This window comes from Bombus fervidus, chromosome 16 (assembly GCF_041682495.2).
Source record: "Bombus fervidus isolate BK054 chromosome 16, iyBomFerv1, whole genome shotgun sequence".
Classification (NCBI taxonomy): Eukaryota; Metazoa; Arthropoda; class Insecta; order Hymenoptera; family Apidae; genus Bombus; species Bombus fervidus.
This window is the reverse complement of record NC_091532.1, coordinates 6184923-6207433: the sequence shown is the minus strand read 5'-3', so window position 1 is coordinate 6207433 and position 22511 is coordinate 6184923. Positions and strand designations below refer to the sequence as shown.

Below are 22511 nucleotides of genomic sequence, written 5' to 3'. Positions count from 1 at the left end.
AACAAAACCGAAATAAAAAAAGAGATACAAAAGAATAAAAAAAAAGATAATAGAGAGAACAGAACAAAAAAAAAAAAAAAAGAAAGAGGGATCCACACACGCACTTTTGCCTTGACCGATCGTGGCGTTGCTTGTTGCAGCGAGGCGTCGGGGCGACGAGGAAGCTGCGAGCGGTGTCGGCGCCGGAAGCGAGGTGCACATCACCCCCGGGGACGAAGATGAAGAGGATCACGAGGACCCACGTATCATCGATGAAAAAATACCGCAGGGTGGCCAGGAGAATCCAATACACGCGAGCACGGAATACGTGAACGGCCGCACGGACATCAAGGAGCCGAAAAAGGACGAGAAGACGGACACGCCTGTTTAAAGACCGATCATCCGTTTGACGGTCCATTCGACGGTCGTTCCTTCTTCTGCGGCGGAAATAACCTGCCACCCCTCGTTTCGGTTCGATAACCCTTTGCAAATCGATCTCCAGCCATGTGAAAAATAACATCTTTGGGATATATCTTGTTGCACGATACTCGATGCGTTTAGGTCGAGGTAATTGGATCGAGTCATCTTAGGGTCAGATCGATATTTATTATCGACTGAAATTATGCAGATTATCGAGGACCGCGGAGGCGGTCATTAAAGTATACGATAATTTATGATATTACGAGTTTAATAGTCGATCGATAGCTTTTATTTCGAAGAAACTAGAATCTCTTGACTGACGTCAATTCGATCCAACGTACCTTGGGAACAAAAACACGCTATGTTTTTCAGCTGTTTTGAAACTGCTTACTAAATGACACAGTAACTTTGAATTAAATTCACAGAAATTGCAAACACAGGCGGAAAGTGCAAAGGGTTTGAAATTGACAACAGAGAGGTACACCTGTCGTGTTTTCGTCCAAATGTACGTACACGTGTTCCTCCCTGTCTGGTCATACGCGAATCTCATTTTAGTTTATCAAAACGAACTGCTTTCTTTTTTTTTTCGCACGATTATTGCGTATTTATTTCGCGTGACGTAGTATTACTATTTCGTCGGAGAAACTCCTTTTGCGTGGCAGAGTATAAAAAAGAGAATTTCACGTTAGATCTGATTCACTTTTCCGTTTGCTTTCTCATTTTTTTACGATTTCTGTCTCTTCGATGGCAGCTCTGTTCGTAGCCGGAAAAACGACCGTGCGCGAATCGCGATCAACCACGATTCTCCGCTCGTCAACGATCGGGAACGATCCCTCGATGCCTCGATATGCAATCGCGAAAGCGAACATTCAGTCGCCGTGTATCTTTTGTAAATAGGATTTCGCGACGCGATCCACCGTCGTCCAATTGGCGGCTTTTACGCCGCCTTTTCTTTCTTCTCGACAACACACACATTCACACACACGTCACATTGAGAAAAATTCGCTTCGATCGAGTTACTCACACGTTACTACTTGTACAACCACACACGTCGTCGTACGATCGTTAGCTTTTCGAGGATCGATTTTTCAACGAAGCGGAAGAAAGACGAAGCAAGGGATTATGGTAACAGGAATCTCAAATGTTTATCTTAAGAATTTACTTGAAAGAAAGAAACGAACGATTGATTCGTTCGTTCTGTATCCTCGAGAAGTTGACAGATCGAAGTATCGCTAAGGTATCATTGTTAGGTAACACGCGTTTGCGAGCTGTCCTCAGATTATACCACTCTATTCTAAGTAAAATCTTCGTAATCGAGTTTCCCGCGTGAGAGAAGGAGAACGCCGATATCCGGAGATCCGAGCTTGAGAAAGCAAGAGAGAGAAAGAGAGCTGTGTCTTTGCGGTTTGTCGTCTCGCTCTAACGCGAACGAAACGTATCGTATACTTGAACGCGATGTCTAGCAATTATTTAAGCGAAGTGATTAAGCGTATGAAGAGAAAAAAAAAGAAACGGAGAGGACGAGTCGAGTTCTCCGAGTAGTGAAAAATGTCTCATATGCTAGCGCGAACAAATCAAATTTTGTAGTCGAGGTTTTTTTCTAAAGGACGCATCGATATTAAAAAAAAAAGAAACGGGGCGGGAGGGGGTTATAGGAAAATCTAGAGCAAAAAGAAAAAAAGAAAGGAAGCAGGGAGAAAAGGTATCGTAGGTAGAAATTGCGCGTGCACGACAAACACAAATTTTCCACGGTTGGTAATTCACAATTTTCCTTTCGCGATTCGTTTTCCGCGAGTTTGTTTAAACATATGCAACGCCGAACGTTTTAACGAATTACACGATATAATAACAAACGTATACGGAAACGAATGAAAACTTGCCTGTTTCCAACGCGTTAAACTTCCAACTGAATTTTTGCAAAGCTCTTTCGGGGACGTGTCCCTTTCAACAACTCGGCGTGGTCGACGAGGGAGAATGAATTATCGCTGTGAGAAGAAATGCTTTACGTGCACGAGCAACGGAATCTATTAAAAATAACGCCGTTACCACGTTCAAACAGCAGAAACAAAGATAAAAGGAGACGAACACATTCCACGATGTAGCTTTCGTTCTTAGACGCGCCCACCCTTTTAATCCAGGACGTGCACGTGCTGACTGACACGTGTGGATCGTATCTCGCATTTTGTAATTTAGACATACTTTTAATGGAAACAGTATTATTTGTACGTTTCGAAACGATTCACTGGCCCGAAACGGGGCGTGTTCTACCACGATTTTTTTCACAGATAGATACGCGCCTTATAACGCGATAGTTATTTCTATGTATAAGCGCGGTATCGATATTGCACGTTCGATCGACGATCCAACGACTGTTCGAAACGAACAATCTTTATAATACTCTTAAAATACTCGGATATACCGCGACTCGGTAACAATGGTTACGCACGTTTCGAAAGAGAATTTTTACTTAACAATTGTTAACTCCTCAAAAATGTATCGTTGCTTTTTAATCTTCTTTTTACTGAAACATTTTCACCACGATTTTATAACGAGACTTCATGTTAAAGGTATCTTTTACGAATGGGATAAATACGTTTTTTAAGAATAAAATGGGCACAAAAATTCCTATAAAAATATGTATAATTTAAAACATGTACTGGAAAAATGAAACAAAAGTTGAAAAATTATCCGAAAGGTTAACGCGAACGCTGCCACGTTTTCAGTTCAACCACAAAGTGCATCCATTTATTGTGCGTCTTCGTATCTCAATCGATCGCAACAAACACTGCAAACATTCTACGGCTATCGTACTTTTCTACAGGAGAGTTTTTCAACCAGAATTTTATATCGTACAGTCACGTTGTCGATTCACCAATGAAGAAAGCCCACCATCAGACGATGTCTGATTTTAAATGTAAAGAAACGACTTTTGATACGAATCTCTACGATCGATACGAATCATCTGATCATTGCATGTACTCGTAACGATGATAAAAACGTTCGATAAGCTCAACCAGATTCATTAGCGTCGCAGTGCCCTCTGAAGGCGAAGGCAGACCTCGTTGGTTCCTTTTCACTCGCGACAAAAACAACATTTGCAAGTATATTTCGCTTTAACGAGATTATAAGGGGCGCTGTCCGTTTCTCCTTTCTCCATCGTGATGTATTTCGTCCTGACGTCGGTTCTCGCGCGTCACCGAGCTCTCTCCATTGATAATCCTTTCTTTCCCTTTAAATGTTTCTAACAGGTTCGATCATTTAACACTTCTACACCTTCGCCTCTTTGCGAATAGAATTCAGAAAAAGAGGGAAATTTCTAACCGACGATAGTCTTGACGGAATATTCATCGAGCACCAGTCGTTCTTGTAGACGAATCGCCTAAACTATCGACCGCGAATTTCTTGATTATAAGAGTACATACGATTCATCGAGTGTTAGTCCGCTCTCAAAGTGTCGTTTCTGGTTGAAGAATATAAGAAACAACATTGGAAGTTGATGGAACGATATACATATAATATAAAGTAACTACAGGAAGTCATCAACCGCGACTGGAATACTTTTCGACTAGTGAGTTTTGTGATTTCATTATCATTCCCGTCGACAATAAGTGTTCTTTGTACTTTTGTACGGATAATCTTTGCTTAGCTTAATCGTCATCGGAAAAGGGGAAAAAGAAAATGAATGAAGACACGCGCGAGAAGAAAAGAACGAATATGATTATGATTCTACGCTCGTAATCACATACACGTGCACACAATCATACACATATATTGTACGACACTCGCAGACACGAAGAAACAAGTTCACGAACGTAGGTGTCCACGGCGTCGTAAACATGAATTATTAAATTAAGAATAGTAGGGGGAAAAATAAAATAAAAAAAAAAACGTAAAAAAAAGAGAGGAAAGAAAGAAAAGAGAGGGTGAGAAGAAGCGAGAGTATCGAACCCTGTGTGTGTCACTCGTTGACGAAACATTTCCGAATTCTGCACATACACTCCTTCACTTTTTCCATATGCGATCGTGTTTTCACTTACAAAGAGGGATCGTCTCGTCCAACGAGTTCTCGTCGATCTAATTTACATATAAGAAGAATTAACGCCAATTTGAACAGTAGGCGTCAAGTAATAAATTTAACAGACAAAAATTAAAGGAAAAGAGAAAGGAAAGAATCTACCGAAGAAACTGGTCGGGCGAAGACGATCGAAAAAAAATTACATGTTGTATATATTAAATATATATATATAAAATAAATAAATATATATATATAAATATATTATAAATATTATGATACGAGATTGAATATAATAGTAATGAATATATTATATATTCTGTGTCGAGGGCACTTGGCTTGCAACTCGTAAATATTAACTGAATACTTATTTATCCACTTGCACTCCAATTGCCGAGCGACCTGTCGTTATCCGTGAATTTTTTGAGAGGAAGACTATTATCGGGCAAAGAAATAAGGTTATATACAACTTAAGCGTGAGTTTTAACGCGAAGGAGAAGATCATCGTCCGGTCGTGAATAGAGAAACGCGATCGGATGAGACACAGTGCGGGAAAGAAACTAGAGCGTTGGATTATTTAAGAAGTAAATCGATTAAACGTGGATGTACGTTGCCAATTAAGTACTATTCTGTATCGTATTCGCGATGTCGAAGCGTTGTTTGTGCCGTTAAAGAGGCTGAGCCGCATCCGTATGTCAATGTGCCGTGAGCAACGCACGTTCCGACACCTTTTGTTCCGCTAAGTCTGAGAACAAACTTAAAGAGGGGAAGGAAAAACCCGATATATCTGTTTAAATTGTGTTTTCGTACGCATTCTTTCCATTGGTTATTGTACAAAGAAGTCACTTTATGCTGCCAATTAATTTATAAAAGTCTCGTCTGGTAGAACAAATGGGCGTCCTCGTGCGTTCCCAACGAATCACATGTAACTATTGTGGTATATATTATGTGTACGAACGATTAAACGTATTAGTGTATGTAATAGAGCCTAACGCAAAGGGAAGAAACACGCGTCTAGTTAATCTAAACTCGTAATAGACACGCGAGGGGATGATTCGATGATACGTTCAAACGACTAACGAGACCAGGGCCGCCCGAATTTTTTTATACACACATACAGCGTAGGTTATATACGATTTTGAAGCATTTTACCATATTCATATCTGAAGAAACTATCTTTCCCTTGTGATTCGTTGTAACGAAGGCAACCATTTCTTACAAGAGGACAACAAATTGCTCGAATACGAGGATATTTCCTATACTTTATGAAGCATATCTTTGGCGATCTCTTCTGATCCTAAGGTCTGCAAGGTATAAATTCCTGCAAACACGTGACAGTAACGTTAAATAAAACGGAAATATCTTGTTTGAACAAAAATGGACGTCTTATGATTTTACAGCGAATCATGCCAGAACGATATGACGGGAGTAGGAAAGGATCAGCACAAAGCGGATTGCAAAGGGCGGGAAGCCGAGTCGAAAATAATCACTGCCAAAATATACACTGAAAGCCTCTGGAATCTTTTCCACGATAATTCGAGACACGAAGGATTTCTCCGTTTTGCTCGAATCCCCTCTCGGTCTTATTGTTAGTCCTACGCGCGAGAAACGAATTTGTCGAAGAACTTGCTACCGTACGTGCGGAGCAGAGAGAATAATGATGGCAGAGGAGAAAAGAAAAAAGGAAAGAAATAGACGGGCATTCGTTGCCGTCTGTGGTACAATCTGTGTTCGACCTGTTCAACGCGACTACGACAATGAAAGCACGTCGAAACGATAATCGATTAACGCGGAAACGATGGAAAAAGGGAAATAGGGAGTTTTAAGATATAGAGGAGGAAGTTTTAAGGGATATTACGCGCGGATATACGTTGATGTACAAAAAATTCCTTGCGGTACATTTTAAACGATATTAAGCCACTTATTTTATAATTCATTTCTATTGTTCATTATTTGTAATGGTTAATTATTTAAATGCAACGATGATCATGCTGCGATTACACTCGTATACATACGTGTATTAAGATACATATAAGTATGCTGCTGTTAGATTATTGATATTGGATCATTTTTTTTTTTTTTCTTTTTCTCTGTAGAATCTAAATAAGATAAACGACCGATAAACGAGACAAAATGGCGAAATTGAAGATTTGTAAAACTTCTAATAAATTAATGACGAAGATTTTAGTGTAATATTAATATGAGAAAGCATGATCGTTGGCCATACAATGGAGTATATATATATTATATATATATACATATATTTATGTTAAGTCTAGCTATTAGATATGATTATAAAGATCACGAAATATTGACGATCGCGAATACCTGAGTATGGTGTTCTCTGAAACATTTTTAGAATGTGAATCATCGATAGGACGAGCACAAGCATACATTATAATATAGAATTGAAAAGAACCGATTACGCTCGGAAAATTCAGTTCTTTTGAAATTCCATATAATTTGACGTAATGACGTTGATTTTATCTAAATCTTTTCGTGACGAGGGCCCAATATGCAAACAGCATCACAGCGGTGGAAACACTTTAAAAATACTTCAGAGATCGCTAGTTTAAACGTTAAAGTTTAAAAACGAGAAGAGAAAAGGAGAAAGAGAAACAATTTAAAAAATCACTGTTTAACAAAACGAACAAAAAAAATACGAAAAAGAAGTAACAGATAAAAGACAATGAGGTTTTGAATGTTATACGGTCGATAAATAAAATAACGAACACACAAATCTACACCAACACAGCCGCATCTCCACACTTACACTGCGACCATATGAGAAACGAATACGAGAAAAGAATATGAACATTTTGTATCTGTACTTGTAGATACAACGCAATAGGCAGAAGTAAATCTAATTAAGAATTCAAATGAAATTAATATATAGAAGAGCTGTATGTAATTAATTGTAAGTTCATTCATCGCTATGATATTATACTTAGGTATTATATGATTTTTGAAATAAAACATTTGTTTTAAATACACACGAACGTACACGAGAATATGCCATCCCATCATCGCATCGCAAATAATTTTCCAATTCGCGTTTCAATTTCGTTAAAGCTGCATCGGTTTCACAGTGAAATTGTAACATCGACGATGAATCGATTGAATTTATTTCAAGTGCATTCATATTTTGAGTGTTCCTCAATTAATATTTCCATCGATCAATCATACTTTACTAATTAGGTCAAGTAAAATTATTTAACTTGGAATTAGAAATTCTAATTCGCGCCTTTGTTCCGATAATATCAAGATTCTCATTAAGCGAGATCTGAATTTTCGTCGATTATTTACAGGTAACACGACATCTAGGAACCTTGGCGAGTCGTGAGTATAATTTTCTACAGGTTTTATAGTGGTTTCCCTCTAGTAGCACAACGCACTTCCAGTGTTTCAATATTCTACACCAAATTTCGTAACTAATATTCTATTTTCTGCTGGTGCTTCCTTAGAATAGAGATACTTCGATCGTTTACTTGACACTGATATGGAACTTTATTCAGATGAACAAGATAGATAAAAAAAATTTGTTAATTAAGCCGTTCAAACGTAGTTACATATAATTATGTCTTCTACGGCTGAAAAACGGTCGAATAAAAAATGGACGTGTTTGATTATCCGTTCAAAGTAAATTTATCTGTCGGTATTTACCATATTACCAGGAAATCACACAGAATCCAAGACTTCGCGGATCCGGCAGCAAGCGTTAGTCTACTTCGTTTTGAGAAATCGAAAAGCGCAGACGAAACCGATAGGCGAAGGCAAGCTTTTTTTCTACTTCTTTCATGGAAAAAGAAAACATGGAATTTCAAGCTTACGCCAATATCAAACGTGGAATCATCATTTTATGGAAGATACCGAGATAATTTTCATTGAATTCGCATATAACAAATGCCTCGTATATAATTCATGTCACGTGTGGTAACAACGATTGTAACGAGGAAAAAAAATTATTTTATTGAAATGATAATTACACATAAATATATATTCCGATAAATTTACTAGCTATATAATCGCTTATTTTCATGAATTATAAGAAAAATATCTTGGAAAAAACATAATATAAATAATTATAAATTCTAAATGGAAATTGATATTAAATCACTTATTTCTTTCTTTCTCTAAACTTAATATTCAAGAAAAAATTGCTCTATACTAGTACTGGTTCTGAAATAATTACAAGTTTTTCAAGGAAATTATATCGGAATAATTAGAATTGCCGTCTATTATCATATAATTTGCGTGTCTGCTTAATCATTTCTCTTTTTTCCCCTTCCACCATATGCATGCTTATTACTAATCAGCTTTAACTGCACCCTCTTAATTACATTTAATTCTTCCAAATCAAAAATTGCCTAATACATGACGTTTATATACAACAAAAACTGAAAGTTACTTATTTAGACTATGCCTGTCTGTATTACACAATAATGAACAAGATGGAAATCATTTTTGAACAAGTGAATTTTGGACGCATTAGTTAACAATCAATCTGTTTCAGATCTTTAACATGTACATAATATGCATGATTTTTCATCTTTGTTCATTTGTTTTCATCAACATTTTCAAAAGAATATGTTGAACGTAATCAATTGGCTGGTTATGTCTTCAGATATAAAGATAAAAATATATTCTAAGAGATGGTATTTCCAAATAACATTATTATTGTATTAACAATTAAAATTTTTATATAATTAATTTACACGTAGCTCATTTTTATTGATAATTATGAATCAAACAAATTAAAGATGTTCCATAAACCTAAGTGATTCTTTAAAGCTTCATTAGCAATTCATACATCATCTGAAAACAAAGAAAAAGGCGTAAACGAATACGTGTACATTATTTAACATATAATGCTTGTTTTCGACTAAATTATGTCTAAATTATTATTTTGCGATATCATGCAAATCATGATCACGAGATTCGTTTCGCTCAATTAATAACGCCACTTTATAATTCCACGAGTCATTTATCATTATTAATTTTTGCGTCGATTCCTTTCGAAGAAAATATAAATAAGTGAAATAAGTTTATAACTTTCTAGAAATTACACTGTAGCTTATTGGAATTTCACATGGTTACAGAATAATCACTTAGAGTATTTGTTTTCTTGTATTTGTTTCTGTGTCTATTATCTACGTAATTATCGTCTCACAAAATTTGTTTCGTTGCTAAAGAAACAAGGCAATATAAAGATGTAACAATTGAACAAATTTTAAAAGGGAATAAATTGTATTGATTAGAAGTGATACGGAGAGTGCCGGCCGCTACTCCAGAACAGAAGTCGATGGATCTCGAGGTGAACGGAAATCGAGAATCAGCTTGTCCCGTCTCTTTAAACGCAACAAGGACAAGGTGTCTGGCGCGGACACAGACACCGTAAGAACTGTCGTCACAGTCGATGATGAAAAGGTGACTTCATTCTCGAATAATCTTGTTTTAAAACAAACCTGTGGCGTTTATTTATATATTCAAATATTACGTTTATCTTAATCGTTTTTATAAATTTGATCTCTTTTACGTTTTTCCTAAGTATCGGTAGAAGCTTCGACAATACAATAATTTCTATGACGTCGATACTTCCTTTTAATTTTACTTTATATTTAAATTTAATACAACGGACGATAAACAAATTAAGAAATCACCGACATTCAATTCATTGTATTATGTCATAATTTAATTTTAAGTATGAGCCTACTTCTTATTGAATTTTTAAAAATTTATGCTCATTAATTATATTACGTATGCATATATGTATAATTATTTTAACAAGTTTAACAGTTTACCATATTTAAATTTAAGTTATTATCGCAAAAAAGTTCCTTACGGTTAAAGTAAATTTCCATGTAAAATTGTCGAAATTTTCTAAGCAACTACAAAGCAGGTTTTTGATGAAATTGATTAAATTGTTTAAATTCCGCAGCTACAGCCTGGAATACCAGCTACACAAGAAACTAAACTCAATCCTACCACGGGCGAAGGAGGAATAGTTTATGCAGAATTGGACTTGACGCAGCAACAACAAAGCGTTCCACGTCGTCTAAACGAGGACAAAACGGAATACGCTGAAATCTTATACACGAAACCAGCGACAGAAGAACAGCAACAAACACCCAACGAGTAAACTCTTCGTTCGTTCGTACAAGAAGATGCAACTTTTTACAAAATAATCAAACGTTTACGTTTTTTTATTATACCCACTATTAAACGTGTTATTTCGATCCTTTTCAGTTTACGATCTAATAACGAGAATATGAAACCGTTCTATCATTTAGAATTTATATATTCTAATTTATTTGTAATATGATGTAAGAGCATACGGTGCGAATTTTTTAGTATGAGAAATGATAATAAAAAGTGATAATTATTATACGTCAGAAATGAGTCTCACCGTGCAATTACATTCGGCTGAAAAGGATCCAACGTTCTACTTATTATTTTATCATTTCCTCTATTCTCTTATGAATTATTTCGTAGGTTACATTAGATGATTCTCAATTCGTACGCGCATAAAATTATCAAAATTGAAAAGGATTTAACGCGTAATTAACTATCGGAGGAATGTCGTTCTACAGTTAAAAAAGGAAGATTCGATTTTTCATAAATTTTGCGAATATCAAAATGAAATTACATTTTAGGGGTGGAATTGAGGAAACTTCCGAAGACCATTGATAATTTCTACAAATCAGAAGAACAACCGAAATTTTAACTTTCTCATTCGTACTTACGTTCAGTTACTTTAATGAGTTAGTGTATTTGTAGAATCGTTTAGATTTTATACTTTTGAGGCCACGAGTACATTTGTTAACTTACCATAACTTTGTGAAGCAAAGAACCGGTCTTCAACCGGTAACATACTACAATCGTTTGTTACCATAGCCATTAGTGTTACACCGTTTGCCTTCTGATACTCGTCCATTTCCCATACAAAGTTGAGAAAGGTCTAACGTTCGAAGTTGGGCAAGCAAAATGAAATACCTCGTGTGCAAAAATAAAATGGTCGTCGTAAAAATGTATTATGGATACAACGACAACGTCTGATTGCGTATTTCTTTCGCGTTGTATATCTACCGACATTAAAGTAAAAAAAGTCAAGATTTATAAGACTTGATGCAAACGAGTACGAAGGCGATCGATCGATAGAAATTTCCACTCATTAATAAAAATCGATGGAACATTAAACGTTAATCGTAAAATAAATTACGGTAATTTTTCATTACTTTTGTCTAAGAGATAGAAAAATAGAGGAATTTTACATTTGCAACTACTAGATTGAAAAAGCGAAAGTAATAATTTACTTGAAAATTAGAACCCGTTTTATTGGAATATGTAAAATTTCATACGTTCGGTCGATATTTTCCATGACAAACAAAAGATCTTCGATGATTGCATCAAGTTCTCAAAAATCAAGTGCATTAAACGTGAAAGAAAGTCAGAGATTCCACGTACTTAAATCTTCTTGTTAATATTGTTATCGCGCATTTAAATGTAATCTAAATGTAATATTTGTATCGTACGTGCTGTTCGTTTGAAAGTCGCTTGAGAAGTTTGCTTCCTATAAACTGCTGTGAATACGTGCAAGATGCTAACGAACTATCGAATCTATCGAATTTTACGAAAGTTGAAACAGAGTAAAATATATAAAAGTAAATGTTGATAGCTGAAATGAATGACAAATTTTGACTCTATACGTATTTTCATTGATTTAGGATGCACAATATATTTTACATTTTATATATGAGATATAATTGCAAGTAAATTAGTAATTTTGCTGCGTCCATGTCATTTTGAATCATATCAAATAGAAAACGAACCAAGCTGCTTTAAAACGATGTATACTGCGTTTGTATATTGTGAATTTTTGTATGCTTGAATGATATATTATATATTATATAAATTGTTTTAATTTCATTTTGTATCGATAACAAATATGAATTAATGATCATTATATGCGACAAATCATTATACCAATTGCGTCGCATATTTCAATATTGATTAACATTACAAATATTTGTATAATTTCTTATGAAAGTTAGTCGTATTTTATCATAACTAAAGAAACTCTTGATATTTGTGTCATTCTAAGCTTAAAACCTGTGTCATTATCATCGTAGAATAAATTTTTTTTAAATAATATACATTACTTATATATCACTATGTTGTAATTTTGTTGTAAGTTTGTAATTTTAATGTTGATTGCCGTCCACTATAGAATTTTCTTACTGATTTGTACCTTTTTTGTCAAATAAATTACGACTTGGTCGATGTAGATCTTTATCTAATCATTAAATGTTATATTATGAAAAATATGCTTCTATCCATAAGATAAATGTTTCTCTTCGTTTTCTTGAATATTCATTTTACAGTAACTTTAACTTGCAGAATTTTGAAATTTTAAGAAGTTCCACATCATGGAGCCAAGGTAAACCAGCTTCATATTTTGGATTCTAAATTGGAGGATTGCAGAATTACGAAGGACAATACTCAGTAACTGTTAAGAAATCATAAAGAACTAGATGTATATCTAAATCAATTCTCCGCATCTCATCAAACAAACATGGTACATTAAACAGCATGGAATGCGAGATTAAATCATACTAAATTTTTTACAATATCTCTCTGTGGATATTTTATTAACTACAAATACCTACATCGAGACGTAGATCCAATAAAACATAAAATATCTGAAGTTTAAAATCCATGTGATTTATTAAATCAAAATCACGCCTAACTACAAAATACTCGTTTACTTACAAGAATTTAAAGACGTCTCATAAAAAAATCATTGGCTACAAAATAATACCGACTACATTTAAATATCACATAATAAAACAACAGACCTTACAAAATGCTAGAGATTAAGCACTAACCTGGCTTCCTCTAAAATCCTTGACGAAGCAAATAAAATAAATTACCCAAATACAATAATTCAGAATTTTGTTACAATTATCAGTGCATTAGTCGTCTTCCGCGGTTTCAGTAGCTTCCGTTTCCGTAAACGTTTCATCTTCCGTGCCCTCCGTCTCTGCCTCGGTGTCAGGTGAATTCTGCTTCACTTCCATTTCCTCCTCGGTAATGGGATGAATGTCTTCGACGGGTATTCCGCTATCGCCGGCGGCTGATCGTTCTTTTGCTATCTTGGGAAGCCGATGTTTGTAAGTTTTATAAACTTCGCTGGCCATGTCCGCGGTATGAGCACGAAACTCTCGACGAGTAGTGTCGCTAAGAAAACTACGCGCGGCGGCGCATTCCAGCGGTCTTAACTGTGGAGCAGGTTCGCCAGTGAAATCTACCACTCTTGGATAATCGTCACAGGCTGCCAGTAGGTCACTGATAGACATTTGCACGTGACGAGTTGGCTCGAATGAATCAACGACCCGTGCCTCGCACTGTTCCGGCACATGTTGAATCAGCCCAGGTTCGAATACAGGCGTAGATTTCTCCAAAGGAGCGGCCTGACCGAGATTCAGATGCCAGGTGGTACTAATGAGCGTGCTGGTCATGTTATCCTTCTCCAACACTGGTTCTACCGAAGGCAACTCAGGATTCTCCAGTTCGTGGCCTCTATTAATGCCCATTTCAAGATTCTTGCGATACGTGAGATAAGAAACCCCGTCTGGGGCCGTGTGAGCGCCTGGTATAGGCATACCAGGATCAGTGACTTTCCCTGGAGCAGTTCTAATAGGATCCAAGAAGACCTTCCTCTTCGCTTCACGTTTCTTTCCTTCAACAAAGTTAAAGTCCTCCTGTTCAAACGTGAACATGATAGGAGTCAAACGGAAATCGAGTCTCTGATTAGTGTTAAGCATCTTGATCACCGCGTAGACCAAGGAGTTCATGTTCTTGCAACGAAGGACGTAGATCGCTCCATGGTCCTTGTTGAACAGGGGTGGACCGACCCAACAAGGATCAGCGACGTAGTATCCATCTTTCGCCGCAAGGGCTGCTAACGTGATTTTGTTGCACTCGACGAGAACGTTCGGTGACTCTTCGAAAGCTTTCATCAGTGCAGTCGCGAGAGTCATCCTATTTCGAGCACCGTATAAAATTCCACAAATACCATCTCTGAAGTCAATAGTCCACAAGTGGGGAAAGATCTTGAAGGAGGTTTGTAAATTGAACCTGTTGAAATGCTTGGCACATTTTTGGATGGAGCTTCTTAAGCTTTCCGTATAATAAGAGTCTCCGCAAATTACGGCTGAATCTAAAATGGCCGGACCCCATCTCGATGGATGACTGAGATATTGCATGGCCAAGACAGCCACGCAAATGGCTGGCTGATTCTTTCCAGCCCGATCACCGAATCTAGAATCGAAAGAGCCAATGGTTCCCCAAACCGAATAGATAAGATTACACACCTCGACAGCGTAATTATTCCAGAATTGCTTGACATTTTTCTTTTCCGGTTCTTCCACTTGTTTTTTCTTCTTGCTAGTTGATTTTACGATATCCGGAGCGTGTTTGAAGTTCCAATGATAATCCAGGTACAACCACATAGGATCTTCCTTGAACGTTTTGAACGATGGCACATTTACCGAGTCCACGTGCAGACGATGAATAAAGAAGCCTGTGGTGTCTTCGAACTGATTAAAGCACATGTTTCTCACCATCTGACAAATACTGGGGAAGATACACAGACAAGCTTTACCACCGTTTGAAACTTTCCTCCCTTTTTCATTGCACTGGTAAGGATCTAAATAGTAATACGCGTTTGTGGCTCTCGAATACCAGAAACCGTAACAGCAGTTGGTGAAATGCAGAATTCCACTTGCGTACGTTTTAAAATATTTTCGCAAATGCTTCCTTACCTGTGATGGATGAGAATAAAAGCGATATTCATTGTGTGATTTAATTAACGCGTTAGATTAGTACGTACACTGGTTGACAAAAAAGTATTTGAACACTTGTCGTAAGAAACTTTTATATACATCGTATGCGTTATATAAATTATTTTGAAATTCCATCATACAATTCGAATACACATAATATACCTATTCATAAAAAGTTTTTATAAATTCGAATACTTTCGTAAACCACTATATGAAATGCTTTTTCAACATTGAATATTTGAAAAATTGGATAAAATGGGAGGATAATCTTGGGAAAACGACATTTCATATGCGCTAATCTAACGTAAGAAATAGAACCTAAAATTTGCTAACCTGAACGTAAAAGTCGGTTCTCAAAGTTCGAGGGTTTAGCGTAAGCGTTACCAAAGGAGATGCACAGTCGCGAAAATCGAAGATTCTATTCATCACAGTAACATTACGCAAAATGTGTTCCGTATGAAACTTGGGCTCCGAAAATTCTCTATAAACTGATTCAGCAACCTCGATCACTTTATCTATCATTCCTGGCATGGGACTTTGAATGATATCTCTTTTCACCATCACCGCTAAAGCAGCGACAAAGTAACATCTTTTAACTCTCGGTTCGGTCACAGTATCTCTATTGTTCAGGGCAACCGTTCCCTGTATAAAGATTGGTTTATTTGATTCTGGTACGGTAGGCCTAAATATTGCCTCGAGATCGTAAGGTTTAGCTGGCATTCTATGAATTTCTGCCAGCGAGCTGATTGGTATCACTGGCTCATGAAGACCTTTTGTATCGTTACAGTCAGGATCAACTTTCTGGGCATAAGAAACCGTAATTACTCTCATCATGAAAACCGTCTCCTCGGGTTGATCGATCTCCTGAACTATCAACTTCAAAAATTCCTTCATATCTATAGAAGTAACGATCCTCAATTTTTTCGTTCTTCTAATTGTCCACCAAGCAAAATGATTTTCATCCTTCTTCAAAACACCCATATGAGAATCACCGCAAATTATAATCGCGCCCGTGTAGCTGAATGTGTCGAACACTTTCTGCAAGGACATCGAGAGATTCCAACCTTCTATACTGTACAAGGTTCCATAGTGCAGGGGCACGAACACCACTCGAAACACGTAATTGGCTATCTCAAACTCGGGTAATAAGCCATCAGTCATTTCACTGACCGTAGAATCTTCCGCGGCCAACATGCTGTCGAAAGTATAGTCGGCACTCGCCTCGAACAGTCCCTTTACCGTCCTAACAGACCAGGTAACTGGATCGTGAATCAACGACCAGGCCATAATGCAAAGATCTAAAGGAGTAGTGACTGCTGTGTGCGGCTTGAACCTTTTGTCGTAAACTTTCCTCCTGACCAGCAGTTTCACCGCCTCGAACTCATCCTCCACCTTCTCCGACTCCCTTACGGAAGATTTTTTAAAAGGTGCCAATCGTGGAGCGGTGATTTCATTTTCCAAAACATCCACGTCGAACATCGAGGCGTTATAATGTTTAATAGGAGCGAAACCAGGAATCGTCATATCGTATACGAGACTAGTTTTCGATTCTTGTTTCACCCAGTCAGCCGACTCGATTAGAGATGCTTCTGATGCGTTAGTGGATACTTCCATTTCCGAGGGCTCCTCGATGCGAACTTCTTCGATTTGCTTCTCCACGCAATGATCCCACTTTTTTCTTCGTTTCTTCTTCGGTCTCTTTCTCGTCTCCATGTGAGCTATACATATCGTGTATATTCGATAGGGTTTCTTAATATTTTCACCGACGTTAGCCTCGATCTTATCTATCATCGCGTTCATGTTACAAAATTCCATAAGACAGGAGTAACCTTCCTCTGAAACATTCCCCTTCTCATCACAGGGGTAAGGATCGTACAAATAATATCTGTCGTTGGCCGTCCAAAAGGCGTACGAGCAATTGATGAACACGATGATTCCGGTCTCATTTTTCTCGAAGAAATTGCCCAGTACGAATTCCAGCTCGTCGTCCTCGCAGTTTTTAGGATCCGCGTAAACAGCCTGCTTCGTGATCACGTTGTAAATCGTGTCAAGAATTTCGATATGATGGAACCATCGATATGGTTTATACCGCAGTTTCCCCGTTTGTTGATAGATCTTGTCTCCGAGAAATATGAGTTGATCTAGAATCTTCCCGGAGAAACGATCTGGATCCAGTTTGATCTTCGCCAAAATACACAGCAGAGCGGTAAAGAAGCAAGATTTGAAGTGACAGATTTGGACTTCGTCGCGATTTTTGAAACATATGTTACCATGAAGTATTCGGATTCCATCTTGCGTCAGCTTAGAATAAAAATAAGTAATATTTATACAATAGTTTATAATAATTATTTCCTGTTTGATATTTAATTTAAACGAATCATTATTTCACTTAGAGAATGGAGCTTACTTTTAAACCACGCGAATCTTGCATAGACCTTTTCTTTTGATTACCCACTGTGTTCCTTTTAATCGTCGTCATTTCAGACTCCATCGGTTTAGTAAGTTCAGAAATTTTGGCCTCCGTAACTTTTGGTTCTGTCTGTTATCACGACGACGAAAACATCGTAAATAGACATATAAATTTCCATTCTATAATAACTATTCTAAAACGAACCTGATCCTTTGTTTTAAAGTCAGGGAAGAACAGTTCTAACAATAGATCCTCCGTATTGCAGAGAACCTTCTCCATGAGAGCGTCGCCTTCGTCAGCTTTGTTCAACAGACATTTACGTTTCTTCTTTTCAATACAGGTAATCGTCCTCTTTTCAGAAATTGGCGTTTTAATAATCGGTCCGAGCGGTATCAACGATGGTCGTATACGAACTCCCACAGGTACTTCCGGTACAGGCTCTTGAACATATTCTTCAGCCCTCCTCTGTTCTTCCTCCATCCTTCGTAGATCTTCTAATCGGATAGCCGTGGCAAGATCTTCATCTTGTATATACATGTCGTTAATAGCTCTCAGAGGCATCAGACAGATTGGCAAAATTCTAGAGTATAAATATTTTTTCGGAGACAGTTTAATCATTTTTGAAGGTTTCGCTTCCTCCAATACCCCTGACGGTACGATCATCGTCGACCTAGCCAAGATAATCGTAGAAATTCCGCCTTTCCTTTTTACATCTAATCTGGAGTCTATGGAGAATCTCGATACTAAAGATGGAATGGATCTTTTGGCTCGTTTTGCTTCCAAAAGCTTCAACAATGTTTTACTGGATGGCATAACGTAAGGAGGAGGATGATTGTACTTTAACTTCTCTAAGGCTATCTGTTCGTGCACCTGATCAATGGTTTCTTCGTTTTCGTCAAAGACCTTCATGTTGGACGTAAGTAGAATTAGGTTCAAACGATAGGGTGCGTCAGGTTGATCTTGTTCCTGAGCCTCTAACAATGGATCGATTAAAGGCTTTTCCTCTTCCTCGTATAACTTTCTCACAGGTCTCCTACCTTCTTCCTCTTCCTCCTCCTCTTCCTCTTCTTCGCCCATAACCTCCACGTCTACGACATCTGGTTCTTCCTCAACTTCCTCTCCCTCCTTTAATTCAGCCTGTAACTTTTCCAGATCGTCGTCCGTGATCGGTAGAAATCTCGTTTTGAATTGTTCGACTACGGTATCTTCTGGAACTATTATTTCCTCCTCAGTAGCATAAAGGCCAGGCTGTATCGAGTCCAGTCCGACGAAGTGAATTATAAAGGAAGGATCGTTGAATTCCAACACGCCGTAAAGAAGATCGGTTAATTCGTTTAAACTAGCTACTACTGCAAATGAAGCCGGATAGTCGCGAAGACGCCAACCCTCTGTGTCGCTTCCGTATGGATTGAACATGAAGAAGTTCGAGCCCTCTTTCCAAATACCGTACATCAGTCTCTTGTTCTCCAGGATTAATTCTGGATATCGGTTGAAGTAACATTCGAGAGCCTCTGCAAGATTTGCCAAAGGACTCGCTTCACCTTGAATAATTTTCATCTTCGTCTTAAAGAACACGTCGTTCTCTCCCATCTTCATTCTGTGGGGTAACATCGTCATATCCAAGTGACTTGGTTTAGGTAACAATTTCTCTTCAACTTCACCTTCTTCCTCTTCTTCCTCTTCCTCTTCTTCCGCTTCTTCTTCAACTATTTCTTCGGGATCTCTTATCTTAGGACGTCCCTTTCTAATCCAATCTATAATATCGTCGAAAATTCTGTTGCTGACGTCGACCAGTTGATCGATATCCATGTTTCGCCACTTGGTGGGATTCTTCAGTCTTCTATAAGCCAAAACCGCGAGAGCTGCTATCAGTCCTTGCTTTCCCCTCGACCATTCGTCAAAATTTTCGTCCAAACAGTTCTTCGAACCCTGAAGGATCAAACGATTAGGATTTATCACTTTGTAACCCTTGACTAACTTCACGACTGGTTCTTCAACAGGCTCTTTCTCTTCGATTATTTCAGGACCTTCTTCCTCCTCTTCTTCTTCTGTAATGTCGCCAGCTTCCGCCCGCAATCTCTTTATATCTTCTTCTTCTTCTTCCTCTTCCTCTTCTCCCCAAAGTTCTTCCTCAGGCTCCTTCTTCTCGTCAGGTGGCACGATTACGTAAGTTGTAGGCTCGTCATCCGTCATCATGTAATTCTCCGCGTCTGTTAGTAGATCTGGAACCTGGACCCCCACGTCCCTCATTTTATCCACATCCGGTCGTATTCTCGGTTTCATATCGACCACTTGGTTCAGCTTTACCGCGTCGTCCTTGGCCGTCGGTAATGACGGTAATGCCTGCGGCCTGCGGTTTGTACCTTTCTCTCGATAGATCACCTTCTCCAAGGGACCGCCAGGTGTGGTTCCAGTCTTCACGTACAGGACTCGGACGCCGTGGATCACAAAAGGATCTCTGTCCCTACTACCCGTGTTCTCCATAATGGTCTCCACCACTTGATTGATCGAGCTGTTCATCGTCACACAGGCAGCTTCCCCAGGATTCGCTGAACCATCTATCTCAGCCGAACTACTTCGGAATCCCTCTTCGTCACAGGCAAAGGGATCCATGAAGTAGTACGTGTCGTCGTGTCTCCAAATTGCATAGAAGAAATTCTTTATCTCGAGCAGACCGGTCACTTGAGTCTGAAAGAACTCGCGTATACCATCGTCAATCCCGAGTTTACCTTTTTTCTGTCCGTGACCTGGGACAACGTTCGTTCGAATCTTCACTTTTGCGGAGTATGCTCCGAGAATAATATCACCCATGATATCGTCCAAACGAAGCTCGAATTCTTTGTCATCCAAATCTTTATCGAGAACGCGTACCAGATCGACGAAGTATATATTGGATTGATTAAAAATTAGATCGATCAAAGCACTGGTCCACTTATTGGCGTTCACCAGTCGCGAATAGACCAGAGCTGCCAGAGCTATAATCAGGAATGTGCGATTACGAAGTGGGGCTGGAATTACAGGATGTGTAACGTGATAAGAGCCTTGGACTACAGCGCGGTACTTCTCCTGCATTTTATAACCACTCGGTCGCCTTTGTGCTCTGTGATTGGCTCTTTCCTGCTTCTCAGCATCCACTGGTTGAGTGTAATGGTCCACGCCACTAATCGCTATCGCGTAGAGAACGAAAGGCTCGTTCTTCACGTTGCTCTTCTCGAGGATAATAAAAAGAAGTCCTATTAGGTCCTTGACTAAAAACAGCTTAGCTGTTCCACTGACTCCATCATCTGCTGGTTCGCAATTCTCTTTCCTTGGCTGACCATCAAACAGATTATAATACTTCGAGTCTTTCCAAATCGCCACGTTCAATACTGATGACGCCAAAATACCAGCGTTGTAGCGTTTGAAGAATAAATCCAAGGCTTTGACCAGATGCAATTCCGTCACCTCTGTGGAGCGAAATTTTCCAGCGTATGCAGCCTCCTCGATGCTGACGTTAACGGTCAACTTGCCTTGCACGCATATAGTCCTCTTTAAATCGAGGATCGACAGCATTCGTCGATCGTCCGTGTTTATGTCTTTATATGATTCACAATAAAACGTATCTCCATCTTCGATAATCTGATCGATAACCGCCTCGTTCCAACAACGGGATTTATAAACTGTTGTTGTCGCAAACGCCGCGATCGCTGTTGCTCCACCCTATCATCGAAATAATGGGTAGCAGCGATAAGTTGCGACAGAAAGTCTCTTGCATCGATTATGATTGCATCTGTGCAGGTATGTTAAGTAGATAAAATTGCATAAAACCCTGCGATTTTGTTGAATTTGATCAAAAGAAAGCTCTTTCAAGCGATAACCATTAAATGAATAGATGAAGTTTGTGATAATTTGTTTTAAGTTGTGCAAGTTTAATATTATAACTGCATAGTACGTAATACTTCGATCGTGAAATATTTAATAATGGTAGAGCCTAATAGTTAAAATGATTATCTTAAATTGCAGATATTATTTAAAATTGTTTTAATTACAGATATATTATTAGATGAACATGACAAGACAATTTTTAGTTGACTTCTTGATTTTGCTGTCATTTGATGGCAAGTTTCCTGAAAATATCTGACAAATGTGTGAAATTTTCTGCAAAATCAAACGAGTAATGATTTTTTTAATGTTTGACAGGCTACAGAAAGACATTTTTCGTTCTCTGATCAAATAAATGGATAATTTTAGTTACGTGAAATTGATTATCGAATTTTTAAATTGCTTGTCATGCTCTTCTTCTGTAGTCTTCATATGCTACCAATATTTTGTCAAAAGAGTTTATAGATCTGCAAAGACAATCCGTTCAACGAAAATAACTTCGGTGAATTTTCAAATTCCTCAATTGTGATACAGCTAAGTTTACGATGGTCCCTAAAATTTTATTTACCTGATGACCCCTGGACAATGGTGAAAACTTTGGCATGTTAATATGAGTCATCCCTTCACGAACACCATATCTAACGCAGGTTGGAAGCTCTGGCCTGATCGCGGTCAGGGAATACGTATCATTTGGCAAATCGAGATGCAAATTTAAGTCTTTGTGCTGCTCTTCGAGATCTTCGTCGAGCTCATCGCTACTCGGTGCATTGTCATCAGCGGCTCGAACAACATCTGTAACTCGACCGATAGCATTCACAGTTTCCGAAGAAACAATCTCGTCGCATTCTGCGAGTTGCTTCAGTTTATGTTTTTGTACTTGCTTCTTTCGATTTACGTCGAGTCCTGATTTTGATTTCAATTCTTTTTGAGCCATTGCGCTTAATTACTAAGTTTCTGACTTATATAATGGAATTTGAACGATTCT

The 22511-nt window shown here is 38.1% G+C and overlaps 2 protein-coding genes across 4 annotated transcripts in view; one reads left to right on the top strand and one right to left on the bottom strand.

The window, feature by feature from the left end:
- Fas3 (fasciclin 3) overlaps positions 1 to 12697 on the top strand; it is a 365977-nt gene extending 353280 nt beyond the window's left edge. Inside the window, exons 8-11 of one of the 3 annotated variants that reach the window (XM_072019243.1) lie at positions 7720 to 7750; positions 8086 to 8184; positions 9670 to 9838; positions 10350 to 12697. In XM_072019243.1, the coding sequence (XP_071875344.1) occupies positions 7720 to 7750; positions 8086 to 8184; positions 9670 to 9838; positions 10350 to 10550 (500 nt within the window). In that variant the 3' untranslated portion in view covers positions 10551 to 12697. Of the gene's footprint in view, positions 1 to 140; positions 2990 to 7719; positions 7751 to 8085; positions 8185 to 9669; positions 9839 to 10349 lie in introns of those variants that run through there. The other 2 variants (XM_072019244.1, XM_072019246.1) reach the window with 2 other exon arrangements.
- A 297-nt stretch (positions 12698 to 12994) lies between these two features.
- Positions 12995 to 22460, bottom strand: LOC139995695 (uncharacterized). The gene is made up of 5 exons (XM_072019395.1): positions 22095 to 22460; positions 17855 to 21364; positions 17707 to 17794; positions 15589 to 17627; positions 12995 to 15234 (listed from the first exon to the last, which is right to left on the bottom strand). Exons 1-5 carry the CDS (start codon positions 22458 to 22460, stop codon positions 13384 to 13386), a joined length of 7854 nt encoding a protein of 2617 aa, XP_071875496.1. The 3' UTR covers positions 12995 to 13383.
- Between the last annotated feature and the right edge of the window lie 51 nt (positions 22461 to 22511).